This window comes from Bombina bombina, chromosome 6 (assembly GCF_027579735.1).
Source record: "Bombina bombina isolate aBomBom1 chromosome 6, aBomBom1.pri, whole genome shotgun sequence".
NCBI classification, from domain to species: domain Eukaryota; kingdom Metazoa; phylum Chordata; class Amphibia; order Anura; family Bombinatoridae; genus Bombina; species Bombina bombina.
In genome coordinates, this window is record NC_069504.1 from 328517922 (window position 1) to 328540545 (window position 22624).

Genomic DNA, 22624 nt, shown 5'->3' on the forward strand with positions numbered 1-22624 from the left:
AGCATGCTGAAGAAGAATAATAATGTCATGAGAATCACGATGTGTTACTTGTTGCGCTAAAGTTTCCAACCAAAAAGTTGAAGCTGCAGCAACATCAGCCAAAGATATAGCAGGTCTAAGAAGATTACCTGAACACAGATAAGCTTTTCTTAGAAAGGACTCAATTTTCCTATCTAGAGGATCCTTAAACGAAGTACCATCTGACGTAGGAATAGTAGTACGTTTAGCAAGGGTAGAAATAGCCCCATCAACTTTAGGGATTTTGTCCCAAAATTCTAATCTGTCAGACGGCACAGGATATAAATGCTTAAAACGTTTAGAAGGAGTAAATGAATTACCCAATTTATCCCATACTTTGGAAATTACTGCAGAAATAGCATTAGGAACAGGAAAAACTTCTGGAATAACCACAGGAGCTTTAAATACCTTATCTAAACGTTTAGAATTAGTATCAAGAGGACCAGAATCCTCTATTTCTAAAGCAATTAGAACTTCTTTAAGTAAAGAACGAATAAATTCCATTTTAAATAAATATGAAGATTTATCAGCATCAACCTCAGAGACAGAATCCTCTGAACCAGAGGAGTCATCAGAATCAGAATGATGATGTTCATTTAAAAATTCATCTGTAGGGAGAGAAGTTTTAAAAGATTTTTTACGTTTACTAGAAGGAGAAATAACAGACATAGCCTTCTTTATGGATTCAGAAACAAAATCTCTTATATTATCAGGAACATTCTGCACCTTAGATGTTGAGGGAACTGCAACAGGCAATGGTACTTTACTAAAGGAAATATTATCTGCTTTAACAAGTTTGTCATGACAATCAATACAAACAACAGCTGGAGAAATAGCTACCAAAAGTTTACAGCAGATACACTTAGCTTTGGTAGATTCAGCACTTGACAGCGATTTTCCTGTAGTATCTTCTGGCTCAGATGCAACGTGAGACATCTTGCAATATGTAAGAGAAAAAACAACATATAAAGCAAAATTGATCAAATTCCTTAAATGACAGTTTCAGGAATGGGAAAAAATGCCAAAGAACAAGCTTCTAGCAACCAGAAGCAATAAAAAATGAGACTTAAATAATGTGGAGACAAAAGCGACGCCCATATTTTTTCGCGCCAAATAAGACGCCCACATTATTTGGCGCCTAAATGCTTTTTGGCGCCAAAAATGACGCCACATCCGGAACGCCGACATTTTTGGCGCGAAATAACGTCAAAGAATGACGCAACTTCCGGCGACACGTATGACGCCGGAAACGGAAATAGAATTTTTGCGCCAAAAAAGTCGGCGCCAAGAATGACGCAATAAAATGAAGCATTTTCAGCCCCCGCGAGCCTAACAGCCCACAGGGAAAAAGTCAAATTTTAAGGTAAGAAAAAATGCATTATCCCAAATATGAAACTGACTGTCTGAAAATAAGGAAAGTTGAACATTCTGAGTCAAGGCAAATAAATGTTTGAATACATATATTTAGAACTTTATAAACAAAGTGCCCAACCATAGCTTGGAGTGTCACAGAAAATAAGACTTACTTACCCCAGGACACTCATCTACATATAGCAGATAGCCAAACCAGTACTGAAACGAGAATCAGCAGAGGTAATGGTATATATAAGAGTATATCGTCGATCTGAAAAGGGAGGTAAGAGATGAATCTCTACGACCGATAACAGTGAACCTATGAAATAGACCCCGTAGAAGGAGATCACTGCATTCAAATAGGCAATACTCTCCTCACATCCCTCTGACATTCACTGCACGCTGAGAGGAAAACCGGGCTCCAACTTGCTGCGGAGCGCATATCAACGTAGAATCTAGCACAAACTTACTTCACCACCTCCATCGGAGGCAAAGTTTGTAAAACTGAATTGTGGGTGTGGTGAGGGGTGTATTTATAGGCATTTTGAGGTTTGGGAAACTTTGCCCCTCCTGGTAGGAATGTATATCCCATACGTCACTAGCTCATGGACTCTTGCTAATTACATGAAAGAAAGGGAAATAGAAGAGCTGGCTAGCATAGAATCGGGCCTTATATGACAAAATTAACAAGACAAATAAAGGAGTTTTTGTTGCTTTCCAGAGATAAAGATTTTGTACTTGAGAGGCTTATGGGCAGAGGCATTTTGTGATTGAGATTGCTGGAAAAACACACTCACTATGTATTTATGTTACACTCTGATTAATAGAGCAGATCAGATTTTTGTGTAATAAAACAAGTATTTCCATCACTCTTTGGCCTAGATTCAGCAAAATCAATTAGTGAAACTGTGTTGTGGAAAAACTGCAACTTAAAAAATGCAGAATTCATTCACCTTCTGTTCTATCCAGCAACAAAACTTTGCCATAACTACACAATATACAAATATTTAACAGATATAAATATTTACATAAACCGTTTTGCAAGTGTAGCGGTTTCCATTTGCTGTGCAAGGTGTCATGTATTTGGTACCTCACACAATTAGATGTTAATGGCAGGAAAACACACAAACAAAACACTGGAAAGTATAGGTGAAGCATCTGATGATGTAATCTTTACAGTGAGACCTTCTTGATAACCTCTTGAACATCTATGATTCTAGGCCTTTATGTCAATATGCAATGTTTATCACTCTTTTATATATTGTTTAAAGTGTTTAAAGTGTAAATGAAACATCAACAGTGACTGACACTGCTGTTAACTATAATCAGACCAAAATATAATGTTTTCCACTGACAAAAAAATATATACAACTGAATCTCTTAATAAGTAAAATGTAATCTGAATCTGTCAATCTATATTAGAATGAAACAAATTTATATACACATTCTGTCATGATAACATAAAAATGTAAATATGTATAAGATGTAAAAATGTATAAATACCTGAATTGAACCACTATTTTGCAGGATTACCATCATATCAAGAATAAACTCAGCAGCAAAATATAAAGGCATACATATTTCATTGATGAGTAGATCCTTGGTTATAGGGAATTGTTCTTGAGTGACATCAGTTTGCTTAAGCATTAACTGTAATTCAAGGGTGAGATTCCAAAGAATGCGGCAGGTATTTTGAAGTAAAGTCCAGTGTCTGCCACGATGAGCAAGCACCTAAACGCAAATGTAATATAACTTTAGTTCAAGAAACATTTTGGACCATCAGTCTAGTTTTAAAAGAAAATTCTTATTTTCAATGCAGTAATAATGAAACAAAGCTTCATTTAACTTTTATAATCCCATAAAAAAAAAGAGTAAGGTAATTTCAGTAAATAACAGCTCATCAGTTAATTATGTGTCCAGTTTCAAGAAAACTAGTGTCCACCTTTGCCACTTGAAATGTTTTAAGGTATGTACTAGTACATTGTAAAATATTTACCAGAGAATCTTAATGAAGCTGACTTTTTTTTTAGTGTGCCGATACAAAAGAGAGCTGGAAATTTTAGCTGGCTTGCAGACTTGAAGTAAAATGTTCAGGCATGAATATATGTATTACAAAACACATCTATAATATATTAAAATGAAGTATGACACTCATATTTATACATATTAAATGTAAAACATAGTCTTTTATTGAAATAAATGTTTTAAAAGAGAATTAAAGGTAAATGGTATATGACAAGTTGTTGGACTGGGTAGGGTTCAAAGGTGTATATGTATGTGTGTATATTTGTATGTACAGTATATATGTGTTGTATGTGCATATGTAGATACACATACATACAAATATATATATATACATACACACATACGTATGCACCTTGGAGCCCTTCCTAGTCCAACAACTTGTCATATACAATTTTCCTTTAAATCACTGTTAAAACATTTTTTTGCAATAAAAAAACTATGCTTAGTGCTTGAACTATAGCCTAAATTAGTTTCCAGTGCGCCTGCATAAATGTAGATTATGTGAGGGATTTAGCGCACCAGCAGAATCCGACATCCAGATGTTAATGAGCCCAAGGCTTTTGCTTGGCCACTAATATTTTATTTTTAACATGTAATGTATGAGTAAAAACTAAAGGCGCTATGGATTGCACTTTAGCTGTGCTGGCGAACCACAGAGCTAATTTTCCCTATCAAAAAATCCTTTGTGCTTTACTAATTACCGAAACTGTAACCCAGCCATCAATGCAAGAACTTCCTAGTAGAAAATTTGATCTTCAGATTAAAAGACAAGACAACAAAAAAAGTCATAATTAAAGGGACAGTCAAGTCCAAAATAAAACTTGCATGATTCAAATAGGGCATGTAATTTTAAACAACTTTCCAATTTACTTTTATCACCAATTTTGATTTGTTCTTAGTTGAAAACTAAACCTCGGTAGGCTCATATACTAATTTTTTATACCTTGAAGGCCGCCTCTAATCTGAATGCATTTTGACAGTTTTACACCACTAGAAGGCGTTAGTTCATGTGTGTCATATAGATAACATTGAGCTCACGCACGTGAAGTTACCTAGGAGTCAGCACTGATTGGCTAAAATGCAAGTCTGTCAAAAGAACTGAACTAAGTTTGCAGAGGCATAGATACAAGGAAATTACAGAGGTAAAACGTGTATTATTATAACTGTCGGTTATGCAAAACTGGGGAATGGGAAATAAAGAGATTATCTATCTTTTTAAACAACAAAAATTCTGGTGTTGACTGTCCCTTAAAACTCAACAAACTACAGGGAGTGCAGAATTATTAGGCAAATTAGTATTTTGACCACATCATCCTCTTTATGCATGTTGTCTTACTCCAAGCTGTATAGGCTCGAAAGCCTACTACCAATTAAGCATATTAGGTGATGTGCATCTCTGTAATGAGAAGGGGTGTGGTCTAATGACATCAACACCCTATATCAGGTGTGCATAATTATTAGGCAACTTCCTTTCCTTTGGCAAAATGGGTCAAAAGAAGGACTTGACAGGCTCAGAAAAGTCAAAAATAGTGAGATATCTTGAAGAGGGATGCAGCACTCTTAAAATTGCAAAGCTTCTGAAGCGTGATCATCGAACAATCAAGCGTTTCATTCAAAATAGTCAACAGGGTCGCAAGAAGCGTGTGGAAAAACCAAGGCGCAAAATAACTGCCCATGAACTGAGAAAAGTCAAGCGTGCAGCTGCCAAGATGCCACTTGCCACCAGTTTGGCCATATTTCAGAGCTGCAACATCACTGGAGTGCCCAAAAGCACAAGGTGTGCAATACTCAGAGACATGGCCAAGGTAAGAAAGGCTGAAAGACGACCACCACTGAACAAGACACACAAGCTGAAACGTCAAGACTGGGCCAAGAAATATCTCAAGACTGATTTTTCTAAGGTTTTATGGACTGATGAAATGAGAGTGAGTCTTGATGGGCCAGATGGATGGGCCCGTGGCTGGATTGGTAAAGGGCAGAGAGCTCCAGTCCGACTCAGACGTCAGCAAGGTGGAGGTGGAGTACTGGTTTGGGCTGGTATCATCAAAGATGAGCTTGTGGGGCCTTTTCGGGTTGAGGATGGAGTCAAGCTCAACTCCCAGTCCTACTGCCAGTTTCTGGAAGACACCTTCTTCAAGCAGTGGTACAGGAAGAAGTCTGCATCCTTCAAGAAAAACATGATTTTCATGCAGGACAATGCTTGATCACACGCGTCCAAGTACTCCACAGCGTGGCTGGCAAGAAAGGGTATAAAAGAAGAAAATCTAATGACATGGCCTCCTTGTTCACCTGATCTGAACCCCATTGAGAACCTGTGGTCCATCATCAAATGTGAGATTTACAAGGAGGGAAAACAGTACACCTCTCTGAACAGTGTCTGGGAGGCTGTGGTTGCTGCTGCATGCAATGTTGATGGTGAACAGATCAAAACACTGACAGAATCCATGGATGGCAGGCTTTTGAGTGTCCTTGCAAAGAAAGGTGGCTATATTGGTCACGGATTTGTTTTTGTTTTGTTTTTGAATGTCAGAAATGTATATTTGTGAATGTTGAGATGTTATATTGGTTTCACTGGTAAAAATAAATAATTGAAATGGGTATATATTTGTTTTTTGTTAAGTTGCCTAATAATTATGCACAGTAATAGTCAACTGCACACACAGATATCCCCCTAAAATAGCTAAAACTAAAAACAAACTAAAAACTACTTCCAAAAATATTCAGCTTTGATATTAATGAGTTTTTTGGGTTCATTGAGAACATGGTTGTTGTTCAATAATAAAATTAATCCTCAAAAATACAACTTGCCTAATAATTCTGCACACAGTGTACTTATTTAATTTAATATGAAAACCAACATTTTTCGTCCATGATTCAGATACAGCATGCAATTAAACAACTTTCCAAATTACTTCTATTATCAAAATTGCATTGGTCTCTTGACATCCTTTGTTGAAGAGTAAATATATATAGTCTCATAAGAGCTTATGAGTGTGCACGTGTCTACAAACAATGGCCCTTGGGCATGTGATTCACAGATAGAGGAGGCGTGGAATAATCATTGAAAAGTAATTTCCCTTTAGAAATCTGAACCAAAAGTAAAAGACTAATTGTTACAGCTTAAATATCAAGTCAGCTTGGACTTGAAAGATCTAGATTTCTTACACGATTTTCTAGCACTAAAAAAAATATATTAATTGATTTGAGTGCAATAATACTTAGGCATATACATTTTTATCCTAAGGAAGAAATTACACTTTTTTAGATGTGATATCAAATACCAATTAAAGTCTGGCCTGGGGGCTATTCCCTATAAGGCAATATCTCAAAGAAAGACCTTGGAAACACTCTTAGTCATTGTTGTCACCAGGGGGAGCAGGAGGGGCACTATCGTTCAAGCATGACGGATTCCCCCCATGTGCCCCTCAACTGTTATTGGCCCTCATTTTCCAGCCCCAATATGTCCAGTCATCCCCAGCTCTCTGTCAGCCCTCTCGCACTGCACATGACGCCCACGGAGCGACCTGACTATACCAGTACCCACTGACTGTCTGACCCCCTTCCATAACAACACCACCCACAACAACAGTGGGCCTCCAGGAAGTGCCCCCTTATAACAATTTTCTGGAGATGCCACTGCTCTCAGTCAGCTTTCAAAGCAATAATATAGTAAAGAGATAGAGCTTTAGTCCTAGCAGATAAATGCAATATATCAATAGAGATATTGTTGATAAACCAAAAAAATAGAAAAAGGAGTGGAAGCGTTCTATTCAGAATTTTTTTTTTTTTTAAAGTTTAAGATTTTGTAGATGAGGGGTAGTATGCATGGTTTAACATTTACATTACATTAGCAATATGTACATAAATGGTCTAAAATATTTTTTTTAAAAATTCCCCACCATGGCTCTTTTAAGATGAATGTAAGTCTTTCCTAGATGATTCAATATAATTCCTGAGGCTATGTTTATTTTTACTTGTTCCACTGGTGACTGGGAAGAAGTCTCTGAGTCATTTGTCATCTGGGTTCTAGGAGTATCAGAATCACTTCTTTTTGTAGTTTGTCCTGAAACATCATATGAATCTAAAAACAAACAAGTAAATAAAGAATAACGTTTTAGACAAGTACAACATTGTATGAAAATCTGCAACATTAAAAAAAGAATGCTTTAATATAATGTAAGAATGGAATAATAGTTTCATGAGTTAAAATGTATCAAAAAACTATCCCAAAAAGCCAAAAAGATTATAAATGTATGTTTCCCATACCAGTGTCACAAAAAACATGCCCCTTCTATGTCTTTATCATAGTGTTCAAGATATACCATCCACTTGCATCTACCAGCAAAAACATTCAGCGGGGTGAGTAAATGTATATATATATATATATATATATATAATTTATTGTTTTAATATACAGTACATATATGTAAACATATATATATATATATATATATATATATATATATATATATATATATATACAGTTTATATATATATATATATATATATATATATATATATATATAAAAGTCCATATGGGTTTAGCACTCACAAATTTACCACTGCTGGCCGGGGTGCATAATAAGAGTTTCAATAGACTCCAAAGTATAGCCAGCACTCTCCAGTATTATTAAAAGCAAATTTCTTTAATATCCAATGTGACTAAATATGACTCTCTCTCACTACTAATCATATTTTATAAGGGGCTATATACGGGAACCTACAATTAGTAGAACCTAGTACTGTTTAAATGTTAGTCAGCTCAGGATCATCTTTAATATTAGTTTCTAGGTTCCCGTATATAGCACCCTATAAAATACAATTAGTAGTGAGAGAGAGTCATATTTAGTCATGAATAATTGCTTGTATAAGGTATAAAGCCTTAATATATGTGGGGTATATATGGTTTATTAGCTGTTAGGTTTAAACATCTTGCTCGCAATCTGCCTAGTTACCGTTGAGTAGAATGGTTACTGTAATTGATCGATCGTATGTACATATTGTTTTAATAGGAATTGTATTGTTGCGGCATGTTGCTAGGCAATGGACGGCGCCCGATAGTGACGCATGCACAGCGCCAGGCAAACAGCCGTCATGCTTGAATTCACATACGGGAGATAGAGGTGATAGGATCAGGTGGTGAGTATGCTATATAAGTACCATATATATTATTATTGTTATTGGAATGGTCTGAGGATAGGGGTGAAACCCCAAAACGTCACATTGGATATTAATAATATTAGAAATTTGCTTTCAATAATACCGGAGAGTTCTGGCTATACTTTGGAGTCTATGTGTATATATATATATATATATATATATATATATATATATATATATATATATATAAACCAAAATTCATTAAAATTATGGGGGGAGATAAAAAACTGAAATTAAAATCCTCCATGTCTCAAAATGAAATCAATATAAATATTTGCATAGGAAATTAGTACATCTAGGCAAGTATCCCCGCTTGCTTTTCCCCAGAAATTCTTAATATACAATGTTTCCAATGCACAAGAGAATTGTGGGTAAGATATGCAAATTAGATATGCAAATTCTCAGTTTTTTGCTTCAAAAATACTGTTTTGAAAAAACTGAGAATTTGCATATCTAATTTGCATATCTTACCCACAATTCTCTTGTGCATTGGAAACATTTTATATTAAGAATTTCTGGGGAAAAGCAAGCGGGGATACTTGCCTAGATGTACTAATTTCCTATGCAAATATTTACATTGATATATATATATATATATATATATATATATATATATATAGAATAAAGTAGAAAAAAAGTTGCTAGCAGCGGTCTTAAAAGCAATAAGTCTTTATTGAAACATCAAAGGTAAAAAACACTCCAGGAGAGCCACAAATGTGCACACAACATTAGCGGACTAATGTTGTGTGCACATTTGTGGCTCTCCTGGAGTGTTTTTTACCTTTGATGTTTCAATAAAGACTTATTGCTTTTAAGACCGCTGCTAGCAACTTTTTTTCTACTTTATTCTAATTATTCCGGGCAGCAGCAGCTGGTCTGGGACTTACAGCTCCAAAGCCGGTCTATGGGAACTCTGTTTTCTACATTAAAAGGATCAGCGCATGGATTCACCGCGCTGCAGCACGTACGTCACGCCCCCTCCTGCATAGTAGGACGCCTTTTCGAAGAAACGCGGAGGAGACTATTGAGTGCAGATACAGTGAATTCCGGAGGTCTTTAATCAAAAACAGAGACTGAGTCATTTGGGGTCAGCGGTCTAGAGGAGTGGTGAGTAAAGGCGTTCTCGCCACCTGGATTATAAGTCCTGGTCTTCTCTCTTTATGTTAGAGATTTGAAGGTACCACTCACTCTGCATGTAACCGCTTGTTGTGCTCCTAAGCCTCCGGTTTTCTGAAGTACACTCTGTCTCTGATACATTCATTTACATCACAGGCGTATATAGGGGGTTTGTCAAGCTGTTTTCCAGTAGCTCTGAGCATGTTAAACATAATACATATTTCTTATGGCTCATTGCTCTGAACGGAGTATACACATTCACCGGACTTTGTTTATGTCGACAAGACAACTAATTACTTAAAGGGACGGCAACAGTGACTTTTACTTTTGATTTATATATATATATATATATATAAATAAATAACTTTTTATGAGCAATCAAATACTTATAATAATAGAAATATTATGGGGTAGCAAATCTTGTCCACGAGGCCTCGCTAAATGCCAACAGCATACACTGTTGGCAATTTACATTGCACAAGCATTTCTAGTGAAATGCTTGTGCAATGCCACCCCCTGCTCACTGGCGGCCAATCCACCTCTAGCAGGGGCTGTCAATAATCCCAGCAGACAAGTTAAGGAGCAGCAGTCTTTTGACCGCTGCTTCTTAAATTCCGTTTCAGACAAGCCTGAAACGATGGGGCTCCGAAGTAGCATCCGCAGCTTAATAAATGGAGCCCTATAAATTAATGATGAGATATTCCAAGGACCTCAATCATGTTATGGAAATATAATATATATGGCCATTTATTTTGGTAGCTGTAAATATTTGGATACCCCATATTTATAGGGAGGAAAACAGAAGGATATTTAGGTTCAACTTCCTGATTTTCTAAACAGGCTAAAGATGGATAAAAGGTAGGTGAAACAGATGTGGGGAGTTCATTTTTGTGGCTAGGTGTGCAAGTACTTTGTTGCTAGGGGACGTCTAGATGTGAGGGGTATTTGTACTGGGGGAGTCATTTAGGGTCTGAAGGCATACTTAAAGGGACACTAAAGTAAAAAATTAACATTTCATGATTCAGATAAAGCATGCCCTTTAAAAACAAAACAAAAAAAACTCCACAATTGTACATTAGGAATACAAAGTACCAGACAATCAGACTTGTAGATATGATATGGAGGCGTAAACCTTAACATATCAAAAGACTATCATTGTGCGTTCAACCTTTTTTTTAATCAACCAACATAGCATAGTACATTAATGTATATAATATACAATAACAAACAAACAAAAACCATAATTTATGCTTACCTGATAAATTAATTTCTTTCATGGTGGTGAGAGAGTCCAAGATCCATTACTCATGGGAATTACTGTTTTCTACTACTAGGAAGAGGCAACAATTCCCAAATCCTAAAAGCACTATAAAACCCCTCCCACCTCACACATACCTAAGTTTAAAGTATAGCCAAGCAAAGTGCGGTAAGAAAAAGGAATAAGAACCATAAAAGGAGCAGGAAAAAAAGATGTGCTATAGAAAAAATGGACCCTAAAAAACATAAGGGTGGGGTCTAGTGGACTCAGTACCATGAAATAAATTAATTTATTAGGTAAGCATAAATTATGTTTTCTTCTATACCAGTGGTAGGAGTCCACAATACATTACTCCAGGGATCTACTACTAAACTTGTGGGGTCCACAAGTAATAACACAAAGGAAGGGATTTAAAAACATCTTTTTTTACTGAGAAATTAAATCCATAAACCAAATAAAAATTATTATTGTTTATTTATTTTGAATGCACTTAAAATAAATCAAACAGGTAAAAAAATCAAACTGAGACAACTGCCTGAAGAATCTTCCTACCAAAGGCTGCTTTGGAAAAAGCAAAAACATCAGATTCTGGTCAACTGAAGCCTCATTCTTAAAGGTCCAAGAAGTGGCAACTGACTGAGTAATCCGCTGCGGTGGAGGCTAACCTGCTTCCAAGTAAGCCTTGTGAATCGAAAGTTTCAACTAAAAGGCCAAAAAACCATCAGAAACTTTCTGACATTTCCAGAAAAGTAAATGAACAAACTAGAAATCTGTCTAAAGTCCTCAGTAGCATCAATGTAATTTTTTTTTATACCCTAACAATGTCCAAAGTATGCAGAGATCTCTCTGAAGTATTATTGGTTTAGGACACAAAGAAGGAACAACAATTCCTCTGCTAATGTTGTCTGAAGAAATATCCTTAGAAATATCCTTAGGCAAAAAGGCAAAAGAAGTCCATAAAACTGCCTTATCCTGATGAAAAATCAGATAACGAGGATCACAAGAAAGAGCAGATAATTCAGAAACTCTTCTAGCAAAAGAGTTCGCCAAAAGAAATAACACTTTCCAAGAAAGCAGTTTAATATCCACCTTATGCATAGGTTCAAAAGGAGGAGCGTACAAAACCCATAACACTAAGTTAAGATTCAATGGAGGAGTAATTGGCTTAACAAAACCATGAATATCAGGAATATTAGCAATCTTTCTATGGAACAAAACTGAAAGAGCAGAAATCTGCCCCTTTCAGAGAACTGGCAGAAAGGCCCTTATCCAGACCATCCTGTAGATCCCAGGTTTCAAGATTTTACTCATTTATTCCTACAAGTGGATAGCCATTTAGAGAGATGGAGAGTGATAATGTCTTTATGGAGCATCCATATCTGGGCCTCTCCACAAGACATTGGCAAAGTGACCTTTTTGTTAGGTCTAAGCTATCTTTCATATGTTATAAGGTGAGAAGCTCTGCAACACCCATGCCTCAACTCTCCAGCAATGTTTAATGGATGGCATCTGCCTCTCTGCACTTTAGAATTTGATAGAATCCAGGTAGGAAAAAATTACCCAATATAAAGGCAACATATGGTATGACAAAGAGGTATGTGCCAGAAGTTAGAATTAGCCCGTATTAGTTCATCAACATAATCACATACTTGAAGAAACACAAACAAAAATGTGTAGACAGTATCTAAGCTCATGTAAGAGCTGATTCAGGATGTCCCCCATAACAGCTATCCCATAATCACGCCATATGCGAAAGGGACGAGTATCTAATCCTGCAGGAAAGCTTCTATTACCCACCAAGGGGATATCTCTTTTAATATACAGAGGGAGTTAATGCACATTCTTTTTATATCCATACTTTCAATGGCTCCAGCTCCTACTGAGCATGTGCAAAAGTGCACAGAATATATACATATATGCATTTTGTGACTGGCTTATAGCTGTCACATGATACATGGAGAGGGAAAAATTGGACCAACTTTTAAATTTGCCAGAAAATATTCTACGGCTCATTTTCAAATTCAAAGTAAGAGTTATTGCATTGTCTTTTTATTGTGTATTTATCAATAATCCTACTGTAATTAGTGGTATTTAAACTAGATCAGTGCAAATTCTGGAAGATGAGCTAAATAACAAGATTTATGCTTACCTGATAAATTAATTTCTTTCATGGTGGTGAGAGTTCACAAGCCATTACTCCTGGGATTCAATTTATGGCTTATAGGGGGAGGCAAAGATTCCGAACATTTCACTGAGAAAAGGAGAAAAATAGAGAAGTAGGAAAGGACGAAGCAGGGTAAATGAGGTGCACACTTCAACTGCCACAAATAAAAAAAAGGGTGAGTCTTGTGGAATCTCACCACTATGAAAGAAATTATTTTTTTATTCAAGCACAAATTGTGTTTTCTTTCATAGGGTGGTGAGAGCGTAGTGAGAAAAGTGAGCAAATAAGATCAAGTTGCTGCTCTGCAATCTATATAGATACCTCATCCTAAAAGACCTACAAAATGGAACTAATCTAGTAGAATGGACTGTAGAAATTACTGGAAGGAATTTTCATGATTCCCATAAAGCCATACTTAAAGGGACATTGTACACCAATTTTTATATAACTGCACTACTATAAAAAAGAATATGCACAGATACTTATTTAAAAATCCAGTATTAAACCTTTTAAAAACTTACTTCGAAGCTCCCAGTTTTGCACTGTACATGAGGTAAGGCTGCGACATCCATTGAAAGGAGCAGAGAAAGCAGAGCGAGCAGACACTCCCTCTCCCCTGCATATGAAAAGACCCATACACAAACAGGAGAAAGCAGGTATCTGTAAACTTCAGTTAGGAGTGTAAAGTGTAAAGGGGAATCTGAAGTTAAAACCATTCACTCAAAACTTCTATACAAACAATAAATTATGAAAGAACAACAAGCTGTTTGAACTTGGATTTATCTGCAAGAGACAAACACATGATACAGTCTACAAAGACCCTCAGCAATATAACTCATAACTGAGGGGAAAGAACTTTGTGAAAATTGATTCTTCCACCATGCCTTCGAAGAACAACAGAAAACTGTTGTTAGAAATACAGCAAAAGGGAAAACAAAGGAGTTCCCAGAACTTAAGAAATAAAGTAAGACAAATTTAGGAACTAGTGGTGGACTTGGATAATAGGAATATGAAGGAAAGCATCCTTCAAATCCATCCTGAACAAAAATGAACCTTGACAAAGTAGGGCAAAAGGGACCAAACAGACTCCATATTGAAAGTAAAAACTCTGAGAAACCTGATAACGTTTTGAGATCCAAAATAGGCTATAAAGTTCCCTCTTTCTTACAGACAAGAACAAATTGGATTAAAATGCTTGATACAAAAACTGGAACTAGCACTACCATCTACTAGGTCCCAGGTTCATGGCTGAGAAAAAGGACTCCATACTGTAACTGTAGGCAAATATGACTAGAATCCAGAGATTTTGTAAATAATGTGAGTCATGTGACTAAAGTTTTTTAGAAAGGAAAAACCTAACTTATATCAGAATAAAACCTGGATTGGAGGTACAAGTTATTTGAAAGAAGAAGGTGGTTTCTTAGATTGTTTAACCTTATTCTCCATTACACTAGACTTCCACATGTCAACACATTGGTAATATAACCACTATACAGACAGCACATCAAAAGCCAATATTCATAAAAGGATCGTATACCTGCAAATAAATCCAGGAATGTAATATATCTAAGTCAGTGTAAAAAGTGCCCACACATGAAATATATAGGTGAAACAAAAAATCCATTACACAAAAGGAAGAATCATCGCAGACACTGCATACACATCCCAGATACAGGAACCCCAGTGGGTAAACAACTTAGACGCTCTGTAAAGGATTTTAAAAAATTATCCTTAAAGGAAAAATTTTCAAAATACCCTTGATCGAAGGACATGGGAATTAAAATATATCAATCTTTTTAACTCCAGACTTTCTGGTTTAATCAAGACTCTGGCTTTATGACACACTATGGGGAAGTATGAAACTATAACATATCCAAGACATCCCAGTCTGCTGTTTTCACACTTCCATCCCCACCTACTACATCTGAATGTAATATTCATGGGAATCTATTAATAAGGACTGACTTTGTAGTAATCCAATTACCTGGGAACTGCCTTTTTTATTGTTATTATATGTACAAGATATATAAGCCTCTCTTTTTCAGACAGCTTTTATCTATGTATGAAAAATAGGGAGTAGAGAATCCTTTAGAAAATACAACAAAATAGCATTAGTCGGAGGTCACACACGGACAACAGGGTCAGTCCATCTGGTCGGCTTGGGGCCTCCCTGGCGGCAGGATACCACGGGATTCGGCTAGACTCAGTAAGCCGAAAGTTTAGATTAAGCCCTGCATACATCACATCACCGGGTCATGCTGAGTTTCGGGAGCAAAGGGGACCTCTGATCACTCCGGTACCAACAGACCCATAGTTGGCCCTTCAGGGCTTAAGGCCTGGCAGAGAAAATAACTGTGGCGGTGCTGGGAGGAGGGAAGTAACTAGCCAGCAGGGATCATTGCTAAATCTCACTTGTCACCTCAAGTCTCCCTACATAAAAGTTAAGTCAACCCCTCATATCTAAGAAATAAGCACCATACAGTACAAAGAGGTGCCTTCCCTAGTTATGCCTCAAAAGAAAAATCAAAAAATGGAGAAGGGCACTTCCACTAAAACAATGGGCCACTACCTGAGGCCAGTTGACCAGGCTTTGTCCTCACAGAAGATAGGCAGTTAATAACAACAGCCCAAGTACATACATCTGACCAGCTACCAACGGACTATGTTACCAAGGCAGACTTAAGTTTATTATCTTCAAAAGAGGATATCAAGGTAGCTATGCACGAAGTAAGAGCCCTGTATAAAGATTTACATAAAGATGTTTTTCAACTGCATCCGGATTAAAACAGCTCACTGCTAAAGTAACATCACAAGAGAGATCTATTGATATACTACACGAAAAAATTGAAGACTTAGAAAACCGTAGCCGCCGTAACAATTTGCGGATCAGGGAGGTACTTACAAGATTTATTCAGGACCATTAAAGGGACACCCAGCGCACCTGACATTCCCATTGAAAGGGCTCATAGGGCTCTCAGAGCCAAACCCCCACCTAAAGCCCCTCCTAGGGATATCATTGTGAAACTGCTTCATTTTCCTGACAAAGAGGAAATCCTGAGAAACTCCAGAGCAAAGCAGCCGATCCGCCATGCAGGGATAAATATCCAAATATTCAGTGACATTAGCCCCACTACTTTGCAAAAGCGCAGATCACTAGCATATCTCACGTCTGTCTTACAGACACATAAAATACCCTATAGATGGGGGTTTCCAGTATCCATTATTGCAACCAAGGATAATAAAAATGTGGTTTTCAGAACAGAAGATGATCTTCCGCAGTTCTGCTCTCAACTCTCAATAGAGGTACCTACTCCTCCACAGTCGGTGGGGGAGGCTCCACGCCGCATGCAGGCCACAGATCGGGAAGAAACCAGCCATGACACCCAGACCACCAGTAATCCCAGAGACATTAGAGAGTGAAAATGGACAAAGGTCTGAAGAATTTATAAGAACTCCTAAGGACTACAACTGCAGAAGCCTCAGCTCCACGTGGGAAGTGCAAGTATCCTTGTAATGTGCTATTAGTTTTATACAATCTGTTATATTAGATAGATATCAGGGTAACATGCATAGAAATATAGTACTGCCCTCATGTTATTCATCACTAACCTTCAGACACTATAAGAGAGGGTTGAGTTATATTGGAAAGTTATAAATGTTTGAAATGCACTGTTGCATCTGTTACAAGTTGAACTGTTTAGACAAATATATTGAGCCCTTTCTTTGTCATATAATGTGTTATAACTGATGTATTGCATTATGGCTCTGTTTCTCTCCTCCTTGCATCTCTGATGTTCTTTGAATTAAGTGGACAAACAGTTCCAGTCCCAGCCGACAATTTCTACATAATTTCCACACAACTCTGACACCATAGTACGCAATCCTGCAGAAGAGACACTACTCACTTACACCACGCAATATCCAACTGATGGATTACATCATTTACATAACTTACATGCAATAAGTCTATTTGAAGCGAGAATACATAGTTACATGCCTCTACTGAAGTTATATCCCATATAGCAGCCTTACACCACCACCGGGACACATCCCCATTAGTGTACCACTCTTTAAACGTACACTCCAGCAAAGAGACATTTCTCTTCTCTTTTGCACTGCTTTATTCTTAAAACCTCTACCTTATACTAGCTGATTTCTCAAGTAACCCTAAACAATATCTAAATATATTAACTTGCTGGTATAGATCTATCTCCTACTTTTATTCTACTATACCTGTCACATATAAATTCTTATTTTCTCCCCTTTTTTTTTCTCCCCCAACATACCCTTCCCTCACAAGATGAGCACCAGCCACTCTCGTAACCCGGACCATTCCCTAACACTAACAACTATTAATGTACATGGCCTCAATAGCCCGGGAAACGCTCCATCGCGATGCGAGAATTATCTAAACTCTGCAGCTCCATTGTCTTCTTGCAGGAGACCCACTTCCAACGAGGCAGGGAGCCAAAATGGCCTAACCCCAAACACCCAACCGCTTTTTTTGCGTCGGGCCCCCAAACAAAGAACAGAGTTGGCATATGAATGCATAGCTCCATGGCTTTTCAATTGATGTCAATACACAAAGATCCAGATGGCAGGTACCTAATGTTGGTGGGCCTTCTGTTCGGGAGACCAATCACACTCCTTAATATATATGCTCCAAACGCCCAGCAGCATCGATTTTTAAAAAAAATTACAAGGCTGCTTTTAGACCACACAAAGGGATCAGTGATGTTGGGCGGCGAATTTAATGTACCATTGTACCCCGTGCTCGACTCCTCAAGCTCTAGATCCAGTGTCCCTAAAACTATACTGAAAGCAATCAAAACAACAATTACGGATTTAAACCTCTACAATGTTTGGAGATCATTACACCCCGTGGGTAGGGATTACACTTATCTTTCTAACGTCTTCCATAAATACTCTCGCATCGACTGTTGGTTCACAGACTCCATCAGTCTCCCTACTGTACATTCCTGTGACATAGGCACAATTACATGGACGGATCACGCTCCTGTCGTGTGTGACATCATTTGGCCAGAGGCCCCTTTGACCGACTACATCTGGAGACTTGACAACCAACTATTACTAGACCCGACAATAGTGACTACAGTTGGTGCTACACTGACAGAGTATTTCTTTTTCAACTCTCACATAGACACCTATCTTTCCACAAACTGGGAAGTGCACAAATGCGTCGTTCGGGGTGAACTTCTAAAGCTGAAGGCCAAAAAATTGAAAGAGAAACGGGTTTGAAATGAACAGGCACACTCTACTATAGTCAAATAAGAGAGCATACATAAACTGAACCCCCAAGATCCAAATGTTTCACACAATTTACAACAGGCCAAGAGAGACCTCAGAGATCTTCTTACTACTGAGTCACAAAGACAAGCCCTACACTTAAGACAAACATACTACAATCAAGGGAACAAACCTGGCAAGCTCCTTGCAAGGTCGATAAAACGTAAAAGACTTAAAACCTTTATCCACACTCTGATTAGCCCCAATGGCACAATAGTGCGGGATAGTAGGGAATTAGCAAACACACTTCGACAATACTATAGTGTCCTATACAATTTAAAACCACCAGCACCAGTCATTCACGTACAACCAACTAAAAAAGACTTGCTCACCACTGCTTACTTTTAGAGCCTTCCACTGGTTCGACTCACACCAGAGGCCTCTGGTTCATTAGACTCTCCTCTTACTTCAGATGAAATCGAGAAAGCAATAAAAGATCTCCCTTCAGGAAAGAGTCCGGGTCCAGACAGGCTTACACCCAAATATTACAAAAATGTTAAAGATACCCTAGTCCCCCATATTCAAGCATTATTTAATGAACTCTCAATAACTAAAACACTCCCGCCATCAATGCTCGAGGCACACATTACTGTTTTTCCAAAGCCGGGGAAAATGCCGGACAAGCCAGGAAATATCAGGCCCATATCGCTCCTGAATACCGATATAAAAATCCTGGCGAAAGTGCTGGCAACTAGACTCAACAAATTTCTCCTGGACTTGGTGTCCACTGATCAGGCAGGATTCATGCCCGGTCGCGAGGCCAGGGATAATACCCTTAGGGTCCTCCAAATAATCAGCTACGCTAAGCACAAATTCATACTGCTAACTCTGTTCTCGTCGGACGCCGAAAAGGCGTTCGACAGGGTGGACTGGCATTTTTTTAGGGAAGTAATGCATAAGATGAACTTTGGTACCCCCTTCTTAAATATGTTTTTTTCTCTATAATCTAACCCAAACGCAAAAATTAGGACCAACGGCACCATGTCGGAACCATTTACCATTTCTAACGGCACACGTCAAGGATGCCCCCTCCCCCCATTACTTTTTGTACTCTCCATTGAGGCACTTGCTGTTAAAATACAGCTCAATCAAAACATAACTGGCGTTATGATAGGGGACAAAGACCATAAGGTGATTATGTACGCAGACGATATACTGTTTACCATATCCAACACAGAATCCACTCTCCCAGACATCTTAACAGAATTGAATGAATATGGTCAGGTTTCCAATTTCCACCTCAACGTCACAAAATCTGAACTCCTTAATATATCTGCCAGCCCTCAAATTATTTCCCATCTAGAGAAAACCCTTCATATACACATAGCAAAAAAGAAAATGAAATATCTAGGGATCAATTTGGCAAGCAAAAACAACAACCTTTTTCTGTCTAACTACCAAAAACTCAGGAATGAGATATCGAGAGATCTTCAATCATGGAGCAATAAGCCAATATCTTGACTGGGCAAATTAAGTATCATTAAAATGAATATCCTACCACGAGTTCTATATCTTCTACAGGCTCTCCCTATCCCCCTGCCTCCTACCTACCTCACCCAATTACAAAAAACCTTAGATAATTATATCTGGCAGGGGAGAAGGAGTAGAATAAACAGACAAACCATGTATTTACCCAAACATAGAAAAGGGTTGGGGCTCCCAAACCTATTAATATACCGCAGGGCGATAATTTTACAACACATAATAGACTGGCGTCACAATACCACACAGAAAGCCTGGGTCCACCTAGACAACCAAATCTTTTCCAAAGGCAACACGGCAACACTGACCTGGATTGAACCACGCCATAGACCCACAACATTGGGGTATTAACCTATTGTACGGGAAACGCTCAGTAAATGGGATAAAACAATCTCCATTTCCAATAACATCTCCACACTTTACTCCCCGCTTCTCCCTCTAAGGGAGCACCCTGAGATCTCATTGACCCATGCCAGGATAGCTAATAGACACCCATACAAATTGAGGGACGGGATCTTACATTTTGCACTGGATAGGGGCGATATCGCACCATTAGCATTTCTACAGCAATGGGACGAGGTCCTGTTCTCGTCCTGGTTCTCGCGTTCACAAATTAAACATTTTGTCGTCACTCACAGACATAAACACGGGATTAATAGGGAGCTCACTCCTTTTGAACACCTGTGTGTACAGCAGACTCCTCCAAGACATACCATATCCCTTCTTTATTAACTATTGCTGGTGAGTGACGAACAGCTACTTCCTACCTATACCCAGGCCTGGGATAGAGAAATAAATTCTGATACCTCCCCCTCTAAGTGGAGGAGGGCGTTCCAAATTGCAATCAGGGCATCATTATCTGCCAGCATTCAGGAAATGCATTTTAAATTCATGAGCAAGTGGTATCTCACCCCCTCCAGATTACACAGAACCAACCCACAAATTACAGATTGATGCTGGAGGGGGTGCGGCCAAAGAGGAACAATGTATCACATATGGTAGACTTGCCCAGTTATTGCCACTTACTGGGAGGCTGTGTTTACAGCAATATCAGAGACAATTGAAATTGAACAAGCGCCCCAAATACAGATGTTTCAAAATCTCCCCAAAATCCACCATAAAGCCACAAGATCTCTACTTCTGATGATGATCAATGGAGCTAAAAATCTTATTCCCAAACACTGGAAATCTGTGACTCCCCCAACTATCAATGACTGGCACATCCAGATGACAGACCTCCTTACCCTGGAACGATACCACTTTATGAAAACAAATAAACTAGACTGGCACCACCTCATGACGGAAACTTGGGACCGATACAAACCTCAAACCTTGACTGACATTCACACATTGATTAGAGACTCTCCAACTGACTGTAAGCTCCATAGCATTGGTCTTCCTCCTTGATCCTGTCCCCGAATCCCCCTGCCGATGTGTAAACGTCACTTCTGGTTCCCCGAGCATTGGTCCACAGTATAATCTCCCCCCCCCCCCCACCCCACCCCTTTTTTTCTTCTTCTTCCCTTCTTATCTTTGCTTTCCTTCCTCTCTTAAGAATTCCATCATATTTTACTTTACAAAAATAGTTTCCCCAAGTTTTGGGCCTAATTCACTCAAAGGCCCTAACTATTACTTATTCTAAATATGTTACCAAATTTGTACCTATTTCTGATTTTGTTGAACATGTATTGTTAATGCAGGCAATTGTCTGCATTTAGCTAGTATTTACATCTCTATGATTCGAGGTAACAGATTTGATATTACCATTGCTTCACTGAAGAAGAGCACACCTCAAGCATATTGTTCTATTCGAACTTTAACAACAGGGACTGAATTTGTTAACAAACGGCAAATCCAGCAAATACTGAACTTTGAAAGACTGTTCTCTAACATCTCATGCCAACTTTTGAAAAACATGTCTTGCCTCTGTCACCGAGTTTTGTTTTACATGATGTTGTAACTTTGAAACTATTAATAAAAACTAAAATATAAAAAATAAAATAAAAGGTGATACCAATATTAAATACAAACCTTAAAAAAAAGTTATACTCAGCTGTTGCTCAGCTGCAAGTAAAAAAAATAAAAAAAATGAAATGAACAGCAGCCAATCAGCATCAGCAGTGCTGAGGTCATGAACTCTTTAACTGTGATTTCATGAGATTTCACTTAACTCTCATGAGATTTCATAGTAAACTTCCTTAAACTGAATAGGGAAATAAGTTGAGCGTGCACGTAAGCTCACTCCCTTAGCTGTCCCGGGACAGACATACTGATTTGCTGCTTAGAAGTCCTTTACAATGGGATGTGGCTACTGAGGAATTTTTTAGGTAAAATATCTTTCTTTTTTACATAGAGATGTTCAGGTGATATTTGATAGTCAGCTTTTTACAGCTATGCTGCATCACTTTCAAGTGTTTCAACATTTGGGTATCATGGCCCTTTAAGCTTGCAAATACACACTTTATTTTAACAAAAGTGATCAGTGGAACTACTTTCTAATCAATCTAGGTGTGTAATACTCAAGACAGTATCAAAGATGCTCCGATATTTAATGCAAACACAAACAAATAAATATTACAACCACCAAAGCAACTTACTTTGCAAAATTAAATATGTACAACAGTAATAAATATGGTTGTAATATGTAACTGGGACAATGTTCATAAAACAAACCTTTTCTGTAGAAAAGATACTATACATAAATAACTGTACCTTAAAGTAAGACCGTATTATAAATTCAA

General features: G+C 37.9%; 1 protein-coding gene across 1 annotated transcript in view; it reads right to left on the reverse strand.

The window, feature by feature from the left end:
* The window catches only part of CFAP54 (cilia and flagella associated protein 54), a 901430-nt gene that overhangs the window by 376246 nt on the left and 502560 nt on the right, over positions 1–22624 (reverse strand). The window contains exons 39-40 of the mRNA XM_053719246.1: positions 7296–7477; positions 2875–3102 (exon numbers count right to left, since the gene is read on the reverse strand). Coding sequence (XP_053575221.1) covers positions 2875–3102; positions 7296–7477 — 410 coding nt within the window. The remainder of the gene's footprint in view (positions 1–2874; positions 3103–7295; positions 7478–22624) is intronic.